Source organism: Pteropus medius, unplaced genomic scaffold (genome assembly GCF_902729225.1).
Source record: "Pteropus medius unplaced genomic scaffold, Ma_sr-lr_union100, whole genome shotgun sequence".
Lineage (NCBI taxonomy): Eukaryota > Metazoa > Chordata > Mammalia > Chiroptera > Pteropodidae > Pteropus > Pteropus medius.
This window is the reverse complement of record NW_024350397.1, coordinates 5,851,042-5,869,679: the sequence shown is the minus strand read 5'-3', so window position 1 is coordinate 5,869,679 and position 18,638 is coordinate 5,851,042. Positions and strand designations below refer to the sequence as shown.

Sequence of the window (18,638 nt, the reverse complement as noted above, 5' to 3'; positions counted from 1 at the left end):
TGTGTGTACTATATCAGATATATATTTTACAAAATTTACAAGTATTTTCTTCCAGGCTGTGGATTGTCTATCGTTTTCTTTTTTATTGAAGTATAATTGATACATTAATTTCAGGTGTACAACATGATGATTCAGTTTCTGTATATATTGCCAGATGATTACCACAGTATGTCTGTTAACATCCATCACCATATTGTTATAAAAATTTTTCTTGTGATGAGAAAGTTAAGATTTATTCTCTTAGCAACTTTCAAATGTGCAGTACAGTATTATATAATAAGATCTCTCTCTTTAGCCTGCTGCAAAGGAGGTGCTTTTCTTTTGGTTTCCAGTAGATGTTGTCTAAGCCTCTTGGAACCCTGCTTTATATAAAGCCTAAATAATGCCTTTTTTTTTTTCTTATAGATGTTTAATCACGCTCACTACTCTCAGTCTCAGTCCTTGTCAGTGTAAGCGACAGTTTCAGTAGCATTTGCTCAGATTCCCCTGGGCTCTGTGGTGTTCAGTCTTGGAGGATATGGGAGAAAGGGCCCTCTAGGTTGTGGGTGGCAGTCTGTGGCTCAGCCTCGGTTTTGTAACCGTGGCTGGTAAAAATCAATTGTTGTTTCTCTGCCGTCCTGCTTCTCTGCTTTCTGCTCTGATGTCTGGCCATATGGAGCTCACAGCTCTCCCAGGCAGGGCTGTTCAGGGGAAGTCGCCGCACCTTCTTCCCTCCCACTCCTCCTACAGGGAGCTCCAGTGGCTGCGAGAGGCGACTTTATTTCTCCGAGTCCACCACCCAACACCTGGAGTTCTGACCTGTGGTAGCTCTTATGCATACATCCCATGCTCAGATGTGCTGGTGTGCAGTTTGGGTATTTTTTGTTGATTGTTAGATGTTCAGCTTATTGTTGTTTCAAGGGGAGAGATCTGGAGATGTCTCTCACTCCACCATGTTTCTCCAAACTCCAGATTTCAACTTTTTAGCTGGTACAGAAGTCCCATGGGTCATACAGTATGATATTAGATTATTATAATCTTAATCAGGTGGTGATGCCATTCTCAGCAGCAGTTCAAGATGTGGTAATATAGTATTATTAACTATAGTTACCATGCTATACATTATATCCCCATGACTATTTTATAACTAGAAGTTATTTACCCTCTTTACCCATTTAGCCTACCTCCCCCTCAACCCTCTCTCTGGCAACCACCAGTCTGTTCTGTGTATCTGTGAGTTGTTTTTGTTTTGTTTTGTTTTGTTTCATTCTATACAAATTTTAGCTCTGCCCGCCCCTATTTCTGTGAAAAAGGCCATTTGAATTTTGATAGGGATTACATTGAATCTGCAGATTGCTTCGGCTCATATGGACATTTAACACTATTAATTCTAATCCATGAACATGGAATATCTATTTGTTTATGTCTTCATGGTTTTTTTTTTTTTTAATCAATATTTTATAGTTTTCATGTACAGGTCTTTCACCTTCTTGCTTAATTTTATTCCTAGGTATTTTATTCTTTTTGTTGTAAATAGAATTATTTTCTTAATTTCTTTTTTGGATAGTTTATTATTAATAGAAACATGACAGTTTTGTACATTGATTTTGTATTCTGTAACTTTACTTTGTTTATTAGTTTCAACAGTTTTTTGGTGGAGTCTTTAGGGCTTTTTTATGTATAATATCATGTCATCTACAAATAATGACAGTTTTACTTTTTGCTGATTTGGATGCCTTTTTTTTCTTGCCTAATTGTTCTGGCCGGGATTTCCAGTATATTATGGTGAATAATGGTGGTGAGTGTGTGTGATGTTAATGTGGGTTTGTCATATATGGCCTTTATTATGTTGAGACATAATTTTCTCTTATTGTGGTGTCCTTCTCTGGTTTTGGTATCAAGGTAATGCTGGCTTGTAAAATGAGTTTAGAAATGTTCTTTCCTCTTCTATTTTTTGGAAGAGTTTGGGAAGGATTGGTATTAATTTTTTGAAGGTTCAGTAGAGCTCACCAGTGCAGCTCTCTGGTCCTGGACTTTTGTTGGGAGGTTTTTGTTCCTGGAGAGTCTAGCAAAAGATTTGTCAATTTCGTTTATCTTTTCAAAGAACCAGCCTGTAGTTTCACTGATCTTTTCTATTGTTTTTTAAATCTGTTTCATTTATTTCTACTCTGATCTTTGTTATTTCCTTCCCTGTACTAACTTTGGGCCTCTTATTTTTCTAGTTCCTTGAGGTGTAAAATTAGGTTGTTTATTTGAGATATTTTTTGTTTCTTGATGTAAGCATTTATCACTATGAACTTATCTCTTAGCACTGCTTTTGCTGTATTCTATAAATTTTATTTTGTTGGATTTCCATTTTCATTTGTTGCAAGGTGTTTCTTTTTAATTTTCTTTTGATTTCTCTTTTGATCCATTGGTCGTTCAATAGTATGTTGCTTAATCTCCACATATTTGTGAATTTTTGAGTTTTCTTCTTGTAATTCATTTATAGTTTCATACTATTGTGGTGAGAAAAGATGCGTAATATGGTTTAAATTTTCTTAAATTTATTAAGACTTGTTTGTTTTGTGGCCTAACATATGATATATCCTGGAGAATGTTGTATGCTTTTGAGAAGAATATGTTTTCTGTTGCTTTTGGATGGATATTTTCCTGTATATCTGTATATATGCTCTAATGTGTTTTTTGCTTTTTAATTTTTTTAATTTTAATTTTTTAATTACAGTTGATATTCACTATTATATTAGTTTCAGGTATATAGAATAATTTTAGGTATACAATACAGTAATGTGGTTCGACATTTACATAACTTACGAAGTGATCCCCCTCGATAAGTCTAGTACCCACCTGGCACTGTACAGTTATTGCAATATTATTGACTATATTCCCTATTCTGTGTTTTACATTCCCATGACTGTTTTGTAACTGCCAATTTGTACTTTTTCATCCCTTCAACTTTTTCACCCATTCCTCCAACCCCACCTCCATCTGTCAATTATCAGTTTGTTCTTTGTAGCATGAGGTTGTTTCTGTTTTGATTGTTTCTTTATCTTCAAGTCATATGGTATTTGTCTTTCTCTGTCTGACTTATTTTACTTAGCATAATACCCTCTAGGCCCATTCATGTTGTTACAAATGGTAAGATTATGTTCTTTTTTATGGAAGAGTAATGTACCATTGTTTATATATATATATGTGTGTACCACATCATTATCCAATCATCTATTTATGGACAATTAGGTTTCATCTCTATCTTGGCTATTGTATATGAAATGTCCTTCTTGTAATAGGTGTCCTTGTAAAGTCTCTTTTGTCTGATAATAAGTATTGTTACCCCAGCCTTTTTTTTTTTCCATTTCAATTTGTATGAAATATCTTTTCCATTTCTTAACTTTTAAGTCTATGTGTGTCTGATATGAGGTGAGTCTTTTGTAGGCAACATATGTATGGGTTTTGTTTTCTTCTCTCTACATCCACCCTATGTCTTTTCATTGGAACATTTAATCCTTTTACATTTAAAGTAATTATTGATTGGTATTGTAGTTATTGCCATTTTATTATTCATATATTTTATCTTCTTCTTCTTCTTAAAGAATTCCCTTTAACAGTTCTTGTAATACTGGTTTGGCGGTGATGAACTCCTTTAGCTTTTTCTTGTCTGGGAAGCTCTTTATCTCTTCTTCAAGTTTAAATGATAGCTTTGTTGGATAGAGTAATCTTGGTTGTAGGTCCTTGCTTTTCATTACTTTTAATATTTCATGCCAGTCTCTTCTGGCCTGCAAAGTTTCTGTGGAGAAGTCAGCTGACAGTCTGTGGGAGTGCCCTTGTATGTAACTTTTTTTATTGTTGCTTTTAAGGTTCTCTATCTGTCTTTAACCTTTGACATTTTAATTATGATGTGTCTTGGTTTGTCAGCTCTCTGCACTTCCTGGACTAGTATGTCTGTTTCCTTTGCCAGGTTAGGCAAGTTTTCAGTCATTGTTTATTCCAGTAGGTTTTCAATTCCTTGCTCTCTCTCTTCTCTCTATGATGCAAATGTTATGTTTGATGTCATCCCAGAGATCTCTTAAACTATCCTTGTTAAAATTTTATTTTATTTTATTTTTGCAGTTCTGATTGGGTGTTTTCTGTTCCCTTGTCTTCCAAATTTCGAATTTGATTCACTGCTTCATCTGTTCTGCTGTTGATTCCATCTAATATATCCTTCTTTTCAGTTATCGTAGTCTTAATTTCTGACTTATTTTTATGATTTCTATTTCTTTGTTGAAGTTCTCATTGAGATCATCTATTCTCCTAAGTTCACTGAGCATCCTTAAAACTAGTGTTTTGAACTCTGTATTGGGTAGATTGCCTCAATTTTGCTTAGTTCTTTTTCCGGAGTTTTGTATTGTTCTTTCATTTTGGATGTGTTTCTTTGTTTTCTCATTTTGGCTGATCTGCTGTATCTCCCAGTTTGGGCAGATTGGCCTTATGTTGTATGTAGGACGCCCAGTGGTGCAGATTCCCTGGCCATGTGAGCTGTGTGCTTTCATGGGTGTCCCTTGTGTGTGTTGTGTGTGCTTTGCTGTTGCACTTGAGGCTTGATTGCTGTTGGCACATCAGTCAGTGGGACTGATCCTCAGGCTGACTGGCTGTGATTACAGTAGACGAGCTGTTTTGCAGGGGCTGACCCCATGGAGTGAGATTCGCTTTAGTGGGACACTCTAGTGCCAGCCAGGTCCACCCTTTGGTTCAGAGGCCTCTTTGGAAGGGCTTTGGTACTGGCCCAGGTCAGCTGCTGCCTGTGCCTTACCCCAGGCCACCTACTAGGAGCTACAAAGTGATCTCTGGTTGAAACCTGCCTGTGCTGGACTTAGAGGTGCCTGCGAGATGCTATGCTGCAAACTGAGGGTGGCTGTCACTAGTTCCTGAGGCTACTGAGGAAGAGGTACATTGGGGCCAGCTCCTGCTTGTTTGGGGTTTGTGGACCTTTGAGAGAGTTTAGGAAAGTTTGTAGCATGAACCCAGGCTGGCACTTGTGAGGAACAGCTGCCAAAAGAGGTTTGGGCTGGTTTGTGGGTTGGGTGGTGTGGGGTCTCGGAATCACTAGGGTGGAGCAAGTGGTTTAGCCAGGTTTATGGAGACTCAGCTGTGGTACCTGCCTGCCCTTGTAGGCTGTGTTGGGAGAGTGCTCAACAAAGAAACAGCGTTGTCTGCCAGCACATCTGTCTTGGCCAGTGCTGTCCCTCCAGCTCTCTCCTTGAAGCTAGACAATTCAGTTTCTCCTGTATGTCCTTGACGCTTTTTGAGCTGCTGCCCCAGTGCTGGAACTCAGCGGGCAAATATGTCAGTCCATGCATAGTCCCTTTAAGAGGCATGCCTGGAACTCCAGCAGCCCTATATATCACCTGGATGTGATTCCCACTGATTTTCACAGCTAGATGTTGTGGGACTCCTCTTCCAAGCATTAGTGCTCCGGGTTGAGAACCCCAGTGTAGGGCTGGTGCCCTTTGCTTCTCCAGGGGACCTCCTCAGCTGAGATATCCCTCCCAGTTCTTAACTGCCACATGGGTATGGGACCAGCTTGTTTCACGTTTCACGTTTCACGTCTGTACTTCCTACTAGTCTTGATGTGGCTGCTTCTTTATATCATTAGTTATAGGAATTGTGTTCAGCTACTTTTCAGGTGTTTCTCAAGTGTGGTGGTTCTGTAATTTAGTTGTAATTTTCATGTGGTCGTGGGAGGAGGCAAGCACAGTGTTTACTTATTCTGCTATCTTGACCAAAAGTCTTCTCTAATGTGTTTTTTAAAGCTGGTGTTTCCTTATTGATTTTCTGTCTGGATGATCTGTCTATTGATTTAAGTGGGGTATTAATGTCCCCTCCTATTATTGTATTGCTATTTTTCCTTTTGGTCTGTTAATATTTGCTTTATATATTTAGGTGTTCCTATGTGGGGTGTGTAAATATTTACAAATGTGATATCCTATTCTTTTCATCAAGACTCTTTCTTTGTCTCTTATTACAGTCTTTGTTTCAAAGTCTATTTTTTGTTAGTATAGCTACCATAGCTTTTTTTTTTGGTTTTCATTTTCATGGAATATCTTTCCATCCCTTCAGTTTTAGTCTGTGTGTGTCTTTACATCTGAAGTGGGTCTCCTGTAGGCAGCATATAGATGAATTTTTTTTTTAATCCATTCAGCCACTCTTTACCTTTTGATTGGAGAATTCAGTTAATTTACTACATTTAATGTAATTATTGATAGTTATATACTTACTGACAGTTTAAAAAATTGTTTTCTGGCTGTTTTGTAGTTCCTCTCTGTTTCTTTTCTTGCTCTTTTGTGGCTTGATGGCTTTCTTTAGTGATATGGTTAGAGTCCTATCTTTTGTGTATCTACTATAGGTTTCTGCTTTGTGGTTACTTTGAGGCTTACATATAACAACTTGTTTAAGACTGAAGGCATTCTAAAGCTCTCTGTGTTTACTTTCCTTATGTTTTGTTTTTTAATATCTCATTTTACATTTCTTGGGTATTCTGTAACTCATTATTGTAGTTATACTTATTTTTACTACTTTTGTTGTTTAATCTTCATTTTAGCTCTTTATAAGTGATAATCCATTACCTTTACTGTATATTTATTATCAGTATTATTCTAAGACCAGAGTTTTTAATTTTTATGAAGTCCAGTTTTTTATCAACTTTTTTCTTTTATGGTTCAGACTTTTTGTGTTTTAGCTAGAAAATCTTTCCTTAATCCTTTGCTTAGGTTTTAATGTAATCCACTTAAATTACCCCCAAATTCTCCACCAGAGCTGCCAACTCCTTTCATTGGCCGAACATACCAAGCAGGGGGGGCAGTGAGATGGGAAGGGTTCTGGCAAAATATGGCTCAGGTCAAATCCTTCACTCCTGTTTTCTTTCTCTTTTTTTAAGTAAAGTTTTGTTGGAACACAACCACACCCATTCATATACTTATGCCTGTGGCAGCTCTTGTGCTACAGTGGCAGAATTGAGTAGTTTAACAGACCGAATGGCTTTCACAGTTTAAAATATTTACTATTTAGTCCTTTACAGGAAGTTTGTTGACCGCTGAGACAATCTATTAGTTCCCTCCTTTCCCTCCCCTTTTCTTGGAGATAACTCTCCTGGAGCCCTTTGTTCTTCTGTGTTTATCTGGACAGATTGTTTTTAAAATATGCATAGCTGCTGTTCTCAAAAATTCCTGTTCGCCCCTCCTGTGTTAGCCTCTGTTCCTGGGATCCCAAGTCTGTCTTGGTTTGTTCCATTCTCTCACAATAAAGGATATATTCTATTTTCCTGAGGAAAAAGGCTGCATGGGAAGTAAATTATTTGCTATCACTCTTGGTGAATTCTAGGTGATAAGTCATTTTCCCTGAGAATTTTGAGGGCATTATTTTATATTATCTCCCAGCTTCCAGTGTTGCTGTTGCTAAATCTAAAGACTTTCCAATTTATAGTCTGTTGTAACCTGTTTTTCTTTTCTAGAAACTTTCAGAATCTTTTCTTTATCCCCAATGTTTTAATATGTCAAAAAGAGGTGCCTTGTTAGTTATTTTTAAAGTAAAAAATTCTGGGAATTGAGAAGGAATTCTGGGAATTTTTAATTGAAAACCTCATGTTCTTCAGTTTTGGTATGTGTGTATGAAAAAATGGGTTCTATGGAAAGTAACCTCCCAGGATGATCTGATGATAAATTCCTAACTAGGCAGGTCCTGGTGGGTAGTCATGCCACAGGAATATAACATCTTTAATAACAGGCTTATTTTTGCCTTAAGCAAGCCCTGTTCGTTGTTTCTGTGCATATAAGTTAACACACCTTAGAAATGCCTCTTTTCATACCTCTCCTTCTAAAGTACGACCACCCTCAAGAGAACACAGAATCTTTTTTTAAATAATTAAAAAACTTTTCAATTAGTTGACATACAAATATTATTTTAACGTGTACAAAATAGTGGTTAGACATTTATATAACTTAAGAAATGATGACCCTAAAAAGTCTAGTACCCATTTGACACCATATGTAGTTATTACGGTATTATTCACTATATTCCCTATGCTGTACCTTGCATCCCCTTGACTGTTTTTATACTGGCGCTTTGTACATCTTAAAGAGCACATAATCTTAACCTGTAATCCTATGATTACCTTGCTTTCTCCCACCTTTATATAATCTTTCTTATTTTCCCTCATTAATCTCAGAAGCATAAAAGAAACTACAAACTGTTATTCTTTGAAGCATTTTTCTCAATGTGTTGGGATCTTGCTTCCAGGAATATCCTGTTTGACTCACGTTTTTATAAAAATTTGTATAGGTTTGAATGTGCTTATGTTGAGATACATATACACACAGTATAACAGTATTGACTTATCCATTTTTCTAGAATACATATTGTTTGAATGTTAGACGTCTTAGATTAATATACTTTTTTTAAAGCTTCCTGATTTCTTTTATGTACTCCCCCCCACCGTATTTGTGAAACTGTTAATGATGATGAAGATTTATTTTACTCTTCTAATTTGGAATATTGCAAACATATACAAAAATAATAGTAGTATAATAAACCCTTGTGTACTTGTCACTCTTCCTCAGTAATTATCTACTCATAAGCAAGCTGTTTAATTTTGAAGTAGATGTCAGATAGCATTTCATTACATTTATGTTTTGGAATATGTACCTAACAGAGACTCATTAAAAAAACTCTCACTTTATAATTATCATTATAAAGATAAATTCTTTAATCAAATATCCCATCAGTGTTAAAAATTCCAGGGGTATCATGAATATGATTTTCAAAAAGAGCTTAAATCTAGATCCAAATAAGGTAAATTGCACTGATTTATTAATGTGCCTTTTTACTTTATTTTAGTCAATTTCCGCTTGATATAACTCTCTCCCTCTCCTCTTTCTGTCTCTTTCTAATGTTTGTGCACAGTTTATCGAAGAAATCTGATTATCCAGTTGTTTCCTACAGTCTGGATTTTGCTGACTTGCAGGTTCAACTTTAGTGTGCTTGTATATATAACATGTATAGCATGGAAGGCATACAGAAGGTATTTAATAAATGGTAGTTACAGATAATGATAATATTGCAGTTTCCTTCTCCCGTCAATAATTATATATAGCAAGTGTAACTTATAAATTGTGTTACTAAAATCCTTAGAAGAAAACCTTGTTAATATCTATGTAAAAAGAGCTTACTAATCTATTTTTTTTAAAACCATTTAACTTAAAATTACTGATATTAAACTAAGCACTTTAATTTTGGAGGCCTCATCTTATGTCATATCAAACATAGTAGAATGGATCCAGATAGAGGCAAACAATGAAATACTATTAAGATTAAAGAAATCCTTATGTATTAATATAGAATCCCAAATGTACTGTTGGGCGAATATACTCAATGGTATAATTGAGTAAAACAGATGAAAAAGTCATTTATGTAAAAGAGGAGAGTAACAAACTATGTGTAAATATGTGTAAAATGCCCCCAGACAGATATATATATTGCCTCTGGTGATAGGAGCTGGTGACTAGAGCACAGGAGTGAAAGACTAAGATTTCAGAATTTGCAACCATGTAAATGTAGGTATTCTCCCATTGCCTGCCTCCACATTAAATTGCTCTAAAAATTTTGATAGAATTTTTATTTCACTTCTTAAATGTATAACAGCTTTATTGAGATACACTTCACATACCATCCAGTGTATGCATTTGAGGTATACAATTCAGTGGTTTTTAGTACATTTACAGAGTTGTACAACCATCATGGCAATCAATTTTAGAACATTTTCATCACCTAATTTAGCAATCCTTTCCATTTTTCACCAAGTCCCCTAGCTGTGGGCAACCACCGAAACACTTTCTGTCTCTATAATTGACTTATTCCGGATATTTTATATAAATGGAATCTTACAATATGTGTTCTTTTGTGACCAGCTTCATTCTTTTAGCATAATGTTTTTGAGGTTCATCCATGTTATGGCATCTGTCACTACTTCATTCCCGTGTATTGCAGAATAACTTGTTATCTATTTGTCATTTTATAGACATTTGAATTATTTCTCCTTTTTGGCCTTTATAAATAAAGCTGCTATGAACATTTGTGTACAAGTTTTTGTGTGGACATGTTTTCTCTTGAGTATGTACCTAGGAGTGGAATTGCTGGGTCATGGTAACTGTGTTTATATTAATCACTTTTGTAGTTATTTAATTTATTATTGACAGCCATACATATTTAGAAATGGTGCTGTAATGAAATCTAATCTGCAAATCATTTTCAAATGTAAGGGAAAATTTTAAAATATTATTAATATTGACACGTTATTTAGAAACAAACATGAATTTTTATTTTGCCTTTTTATTTTTATTTTTAATTTAGAATATGAATTTATTTTTAGGACCCATAACACTCATGGGCCTTTGGCACAGTACCTATGTGCATAAGTGTTAAAGCCCTAACATTGCATGAGCGGAACTCAGAAGGAAGCTAGAAGAGATTGTGGTAATGCAAGATTTAAACTTTGCTGATACTCAGTGGGACCCAGTTTAACTGAGTGGGGATGGAAGTGGTCCTGCCAGGATATAAGGTATAGGACCATGTCTCTAGTAAGACACATGAATGAAGAACAAGATATATATATATATATATTTTTTTTTTTTTTTTTACGAGTTGTCTGACAGTTTGGGGATGGAGAAAAGTACAGTGGTTGTGACCCTGTTTCTTTGCTTGCTCTCTTTCACATCCGTACATAAATTTTCCATGAATAAATTATTATTTAAACAATTTAAATACTATGAAGGAACTTAAATATTTTAGTTATATGAGCTTTCTATTAGGCAAGCAGAGAATTTAACAGACTATTTCAGCATACTTTCAGCTATTGGTTTGTTAGTTTTTAGTGTGTTTCACTGGGCCGATGCTTCTCTCTCACCTTGACTTCCCTACATTCCATCTAAGAATGGATCATCACTACAAAGGTACCTACTCTACCGTAAATCTGTTGATTTCAGCAGAGAAATCAGCGATTCTGTCAAAACTTGAATTAAGCTAAAAAGCAGTCTCTGCAGCCATTAAAGTAATTTTAAGCAATGTGTGTAATATCCCATTTTTATAAAGGGGGAAAACTAACATGAAGAGAACATTGTCAGCTTTTGGAATACAGTTAGTAAAAAGTCCCTGCCCTCAAGAAATACTCAGATAGTTACAGTAGAAGTAAGCATAGAGTTCTCATGTAATACTTAAGATCAGGCACCTTACCTAGCTTAAGTGGTGCCAGGAAAGTTTTTTAAAAGCAGATATCCTGGACCAAGGCTTTAATATCAGTTAAGAGGTGAATGGGTGGAAGGTGGGGGTTAAGGAAATAGAAAAATTTTAGCTATAGAAAGCAATAAAGATAACAGCAGAGTATATGAATCAGTTCAATGACCTCCAAGCAGAAAGAAGTTACTGAATTATGTCAAGGAGTCTCAGAAGAAGAAGAAGCTGGAGAGGTGTTTAATCTGAGATCAAATTTTGGAAGTTTGGTGTGTCTGTGTTGCCAGTAAGCTTAAACTGAATGCTGTGTATAGTGGAAAACATCCAATGGCTTCAAGCATCAAGACAAAAGTATGATATCTTCAACTTTTTGTTTTAGTTAGGTTATTTTTGTCTTTGAGTGCCAGATCTGAAATTCTAATCTTTTTGAAGGTTAAGAACTTTGTTTATTGACCACTGCATCCTCAGAGCTTAGAATGGTGCCTGATATTTAAGTAATCACTAAAATGTTAATAAGGCAGTATAGTTGCATATAGTGGTTGAGAGCTCGGGCTCCAGCACACATTCGAATCTTCCTGATGCCTCCATTATATAGCTCTATGACCTTAAGCAAGTTTCTTAATCACCCTGTGACTTAGTTTTCTTATCAAGAAAATGTAGAAAACAGTAGGATCTACATAATCAGATTGTTGGGAGGATTAAGTAAGTTTATATAAAGCACTGAGAATAGTGCTTGGCCCCTAGTAAGCACTATGTAAATATTAACATTATTATTTCTTTGATGAATAAAAGATCAATACAAACTAGAGGTGCTGAGGACCTGATCCCAGAACATATGTAGGAACACAGGAATAGATGGATTTAAGAAATATTCGGGAACATAGGCTGTGGTAAATAAGGATGAGGAGTTAAGGTTAATTTCCTGATACAAAGCTAGAGCTTTAGGTTCTCTCCTTCATTGTCCTTGGCCCCACCCCGAACGTGAAACACACACACACACACACACACACACACACACACACCACACACACACAATAATAATTGAAATTATTGCTAATCCATTTTAGTACAGGAAATTTAAGGCGTGGAGGTGGAGTCTTTGTTATGTTGAGGAAAGAGCTCAGATTCATTGTTGCACACCCTCTTGGATTTTTGTTTGGCTTCCCTGTGATGCCTTTTCTTTCTCTTCCTTGAAGTCTATTCCTTGGACTCCTCTTGAGTTATTTTCTCTTCATAGGATAGAAATGTAAGAAGGACCTAGGGCCATCTTTGGTTGTGGACTGGGGGCATTCAGTTGGTTTCTTTTTCTTGTCTCCTTTTCTCTGTATTCATCCCCACACCCATTGTTTCCCTGTCCCCCTTTTCCCTACAATGTAAGACCAGAGGAAGTATGTTTCTCCTTGTTTGTCCTTAATTACAGATTAGCTTGGTGTTTCACAGTCCCAGTAATAAGGGAAAACTGGGAAGGTGTTAAAACACGTGCCAGAAGAACATTCCCTTGTGCACTTAAATCTAACTTTAAAAAGTTTCTCTTTTAATTCTGTCCTTCCGATGTGATATTGAGAAGGATTTGGAATCTAGCCTTTGAAGCGAGTTTCTATAATCTTGGGACCTTTTTGTTCCAGAAACCAGCTAACTCCTAGAATACAGCTTGTCTGCTAGGAAGGAGTCTTTCAGCTTACTACTAGGCTGGTCAAGTTCACCTGAGCCAGGAATTGCATGCTACGGTTGTGCTTTTCATTAGAGCAGTGGAGCTAGATACCCTGAGGATCTGAGAAGGAGCAACCCTGATATTTCTTTGAAATCTTTAACTTTTATCTTAAAAATTTATGTGAATTTTACTTTCTGCTCTGCAATTCATCTTTATTTTAATGTAAATATAAATTTCCTCTCTAATTTTTTACCTAAACTTATTTTTTTGTGTATTTTCATATTCCCCTGCATACCACCTCATTTCCTAGTTTAAGGATTTGGGACCCACACCTTTTTATTGAGTATCTCTTGCATATTTCTCATGATGAGAGTTGACCTTTTGTCTAGGTCCCACTTTCTTTTCCTTAGCACAATAAATGAGGCTTCTAAATCTTTGGAACGACACTCCCGATTATAAATAGTTTGTATTAAAAGCTTTCAATTTCCTAGAGTTTGTAACGAATGCAGATATTCTGTGGAATTCTTTGTCTGGAAAGTCATGAAAAGATAGTAGCCAATGTTTATTGTGTTCTTATTATGCGCCAGGTTCTTTTCTCACCCCTTCCATCTATTATGCTATTTAATTATGTAGTACTTTAAAAACAAATAAGTGATCTTGTAGAACTCATGCTAACATTACTATTTTTTTTCATATGACAGATTTCAACACTAAACTTGCACAATGTCTTTGAAACCAAGAGTAGTAGATTTTGATGAAACATGGAACAAACTTTTAACGACAATCAAAGCTGTTGTCATGTTGGAATACGTCGAAAGAGCAACATGGAACGATCGCTTCTCGTATCCTTTTAGTGGCATTGATAAATGTTCTTGTACTGATGACACTGTATTGATAAATGTGTGAATGAACATTGATAAATGTCCTATAATTGATAAACTTGTTCAAAAGTGAGAACAGGTTTAAGCTTATGTAAATGGAAGAACATTCCATTGTGACTGTTTTCAAATATGTTATTTACATTTCTAAGTTTACCTATATGTGGCAGTCATTAATCTTTGATAACCTTTCATTCAGTAAATACTTATTGAGCGCTTAGTATATGTTAGGCATTACTTTAGGCTTTTGGAATACAGTTGTGAGTGAACAAAATAAACTGTTTTGCCTTCATTCTACTAATAGAAACAGGCAATAAACAACAACAAAAAATCTAATGTCAGTGCTTCTAATAGCAGGTAGTGATAAATACTATGAGGAAAAAATAAAGCAGGATAAGGATCATCAATTCAAGTGAAGACTGCAGGCAGGAAATCAAGAGAAGGCTGGGAATTTGGAAGGGCAGCAGTGGAAGAACTGGGAAAGATTATCAAGAGCAAAGATGTGTGGTTAGAGACCAAGGCTAAGATCATCCACCTCCTTGTATTCCCAGTTCCTATGTATGGATTTAAAAGTTGGACAGCGAAGAAGGCTGATAAGGAAAAATTGGTTTCATTTTAAATATGATGTTGGAGGAGAGCTCTGCGACACCCTGGACCACCAGAAAGACAAGTGGGTCCTAGAGTAAATTAAGCCTGAAACGTCTCTGGAGGCAAAAGTGATAAAATGAAAGCTGTCATTTCTGGCAGATCGTGAGAAAGCAGGGTTCTTTGGAAAAGATAGTAATTCTGGAAAAAATAGGCAGCAGGAAAAGGGGAAGACCAATATGAGATGGAGTGACTCCATAAAAGAAGCCATAGGCGGAGTCTATAGAAGCTGAACAGGGTGTTATGGATATCACTCATTCACACGGTTGCAAGGAAACAGAGCCCACTCAGCGGCATGTAACATACAAGTGTGTGGAGAACAGTTGAAGTGCCTATGTGAGTGGCTTTTTTAGAAGAGATGGTTAAGGAATACCTCCCTGAGGACAGTGATATTTGAGCAGAGACTGAAACAAAATGAGGGAGCAAGTCTTACAGATATCTGGGGGGAAAGAATGAACAGCAAGTTCAGTGATTATTAGACAGACACATGTTTTTAATTGGGGTATCTATATTTGTAAATTAGGAGTTCTATATAAAAGACAAATTTGCTAGGACAATCTGAAACTTGGTATTCTGCATTCCTACATGACAGCAGTGTTTTTAAAAAATGTATTCTATATGTAGATTATAATATGTATACTATGTAATTTACATAATATTATATATACATTATATATACAAAAAACAGTGCAATCTCAGGGTATAAACTCTGGCAACCAAGAAAAAAAGCAAAATATTAAAAGACTTCAGCGTTTTAGTATTTGGGAGGTTAAGGGAGCTCTAAGAACCCTCGGCCACAGATACCTGGGGCAAAGTAGTGGATAGCGGTCTTACCAACTCTGCCCAGTGTCTGCCAGCGGCCAAGGCGGGGTAGGCATGGGGACAACGTATATACATTAAACATGTCTAGTGGACTCGAACCACCTCAGTCTTTTATCATAGGAAATACGACATACGTCTTATCTCAGAGTGAAGAAAGGGGATAGGGTTGAGGCCTGCGTCTCTGGGTCCCACTGGTTTGGTAGTGTCCCAGGGCCCTGACGGAGGCCTTGGGGACTGAATGGATACTGTAGGAACCAGAGATTCTCCCAAAAAAGAGGTGAGATGTGAAGGTATTATCCAGAATATGTGTGGAAGTTCAGAGATCTCTCAAGCTTTGTGCTGCCCTCTAGCAGTCTTCTGGGGCTAAAGGATGGCTGCCCTCATGAGGGGCATGTGTTCTTTAGAAATGCTTGGGTTTCATAAGACAGTGTAATTTAACTTGTTCTCGGTGCCTCAATTGTTAATATTAAGCCGAATGTTGATGTAAGAACAGTGGAGTTCTTTTAGACCAACAGGAAACCATTTAATTAATTACATTTGTTGTAGTCAGTAAGAAACATTCGTTAGGCTACTTATGTTCTGGGCACTAAAGATACATAAAACGATGGTAATGTTTGTGGAAGGCTTTGTAGTTTGCAAAGATCTTTTATATTTTTTATGTCATTTGGTACAACAAACAAGCCTATGTGATCAGTGGGGCAAATATAATTGTAGTTTTTATGTAAGAGATGAGGAAACAGATACTCAGAGGTAAGGGGACTTGCCTAGGGTCATTCAGGTAGGTAGTAACTGATGGAGCACAGACTTGAATACAAGGTTTCTAACATCTAATTCCCTATATTTTCCAGTTTACCTAGAGGATAATTGATATGGATTTTTGCCTTTGAAGAGCCTAGTATTAGTCTCTTAAATTTTTCTTTGCGTCATTATGGATTGTTTTTGGGTAGGAATCTTAATAAAAATTGAAAAAGTTTTAAAGGCTACTTGTGTGTTAATAAGGTTGGCTAGGCAAGTATTTTAAGGCTATTTTAACTAAAATAATGAGCAGAGAGAGAAGAGAATTGGTCATAGAAGATTACAAGAAAAGGGGAAATGAGCATAAGGTAAAGAAAAAGAAAATAATTAAATGTATTCTTTGTTGTTGTATAGAATATACACTTAATTGGCTGGTTTCTAAATGGTTTTAAAATAGATCACTTCTCCAGAAAGTGGCCCTTCAGTCACTATTATTTCTAAGATGTTTATTATTCGATCCAGTTATTCTTGACCTCATCATAGATATTTCCCCCGCCTAAAATAAAAATAACCTGCAAAAATAGTAAATTTTAATTGAGAAATAAGGGCTGCGTTATTTGTTTTAAAGTAGAATTCCCACTGTTTCCCTGTTATTTTGCCCAAGAATATAAGGTTGATTTCTGACCCTCGGATACTAGAGGTAGAATTTTAGAGGCCATGACACTTTAATGTTTTGAAAATGAAAAAAAGCCCCCCAAAATTGGGAATTACCCTATGTATTACTACTTGATCTTTTATAAAGCATTTTTTGAGTGTGCGAAATATAATATATATGTGGAAAAGATTTTAAGACAAATTATAAAGCAAACACTTGCATAATCACCACATAGGTTGGCTAAGAACCAGAACACTGCCAGCATTCACCAGCCCCACACCACCACATGTCCCTCTCAGTTCACAAGCCCTATCCTTTCCCTTGGAGGTAACCACAATTCTAACTTTTGCATCTATTGTTTTCCTATTTTTCTAAAAGCAGTATAACTGCTTATGCATACAACCCTAAACAATATTGGTTAATTCTATGTTTTGAACTTAAATGAAATCATGCTTGTACATTCTTTTGTCATTTTTTCTTCCAATGTATATATGTTTCTATAATTAATTTTTTACAGATGACCTTGTAAAATATGTATTAGCCCTATTTTACAGTTGAGAATTTTGTAGCCTAAGAGGATTAAGATCTGAGTTACTGATATTGTAGGGTAGAATCCTGAGGTAAAAATGCCGAAATCTATACTCTTGCAGTTAGCATTAAGGAAGCTTGGCTGCCAATTGAAGTGTTTAACATGTGTAAGTATGGAACTTATTGAACCCTTGTTCACAAACATTTTTACTAAATATAAGCTCCATAAAGGCAAGAATTCATGTCCATTTCGTTCACTGCTATATTCCCATTATATGAGACATATGGACACCTAGCAAATATCTGGTGATTGAATAGCTACTATCAACTAAATGTCATTAAGCATGCTGTGCAGATGAAACAACACTAACATATGGCTAGATCTCTTATTTTGTTGATAAGTGGAACTTTTTATACTCCTGCATAAATGTACTGGGTCCAGGTATATATGCCAGGCATCTGGTTGATAATTAATATAAATAGAAAATATAAAAAATTTTCCATGCATAACAAATTAACACAAATTTGCTGGCTTAAAGAAACACTCTTAATTTTCTCACAGTTCTGTTGATCAGAAGTCCATGGTGTGACTGGGTTCTCTGCTCAGGATCTCATAAGCCTAAAATGTATTCTAGAGCTCATAGTCCTCTTCTGAGCTCATTCCTGTTGATTGGCAGAATTCAGTTCTTTGCAGTTTTGAGACTGGGGTCCCTGTTTCTTTGTTGACTGTTGGCCAGAAGTTGCTCTCAGTGATTTGTGGTCACTCTCCAGATTTTACTTGTTACTCACCTCTATCTTCAAAGCCAGAAGTGGCACGTCAAAGCTTTCTGTGCTTCAATTCTCTCAGACTTCTCCTATTGCATCTAGCTGCAGTGGGGCAGAGATTGGTGGGGATCTGCTTTTAAAGGGCTCCTGGGATTAACATTAGATCTGCCAAGAAAGTCTAGGACAATCTCCCTATTTTAGGGCTAACTGATTAGTAATCGTAATTGCAACTGCGAAGTCCCTTTTTGCCATGTAATGTAACATGGGTGTGATATCTTATATTCACAGTCCCAGATATTAGGGTAGGAAATTTTGGGAGTCCATATTTAGAATTCTGCCTAACACAAGCAATAATGATGCTTCATAACAAAAGCTTTATGATAGCTTTGGTGCAGTCTCTAGGATGGTTTGGAATTTACCCTTTGAGTATGTATATCAATTGCTCTCATGATAAGATAGAGGCTAAGTGTAAATCTGCATTTACTATTTGTTTTTCTGGGTTGGAATTTTTTGGTTGTTTTGGCTTACTTTTATTTATGGTTTTCTGCCTTTTGGTAGCTGTTAGAACAATTCCCAAACTCCAGCAGTGTAATATAAAAGCTCTCCTACGTAAGGTCGAGTTAGCTTCTAAATGATTTTATATGAGTTTAAGATGATTAAGCAAAAGGAGATTTAAGATTGCCTTCCCTAAACTGGACAGATATATGCAAAAAATTGAAAC

At 36.1% G+C, this 18,638-nt stretch overlaps 1 protein-coding gene across 7 annotated transcripts in view; it reads left to right on the top strand.

Annotated features, from left to right (window-relative positions):
• The window catches only part of CUL2 (cullin 2), a 93,708-nt gene that overhangs the window by 12,296 nt on the left and 62,774 nt on the right, over positions 1 to 18,638 (top strand). For 4 of the 7 annotated variants that reach the window (XM_039839779.1, XM_039839778.1, XM_039839776.1 and 1 more), the window contains exons 2-3: positions 13,591 to 13,731; positions 16,283 to 16,337. In XM_039839779.1, the coding sequence (XP_039695713.1) occupies positions 13,613 to 13,731; positions 16,283 to 16,337 (174 nt within the window). In that variant the 5' untranslated portion in view covers positions 13,591 to 13,612. Of the gene's footprint in view, positions 1 to 10,381; positions 10,571 to 13,590; positions 13,732 to 16,282; positions 16,338 to 18,638 lie in introns of all 7 variants that reach the window. The other 3 variants (XM_039839782.1, XM_039839783.1, XM_039839780.1) reach the window with 2 other exon arrangements.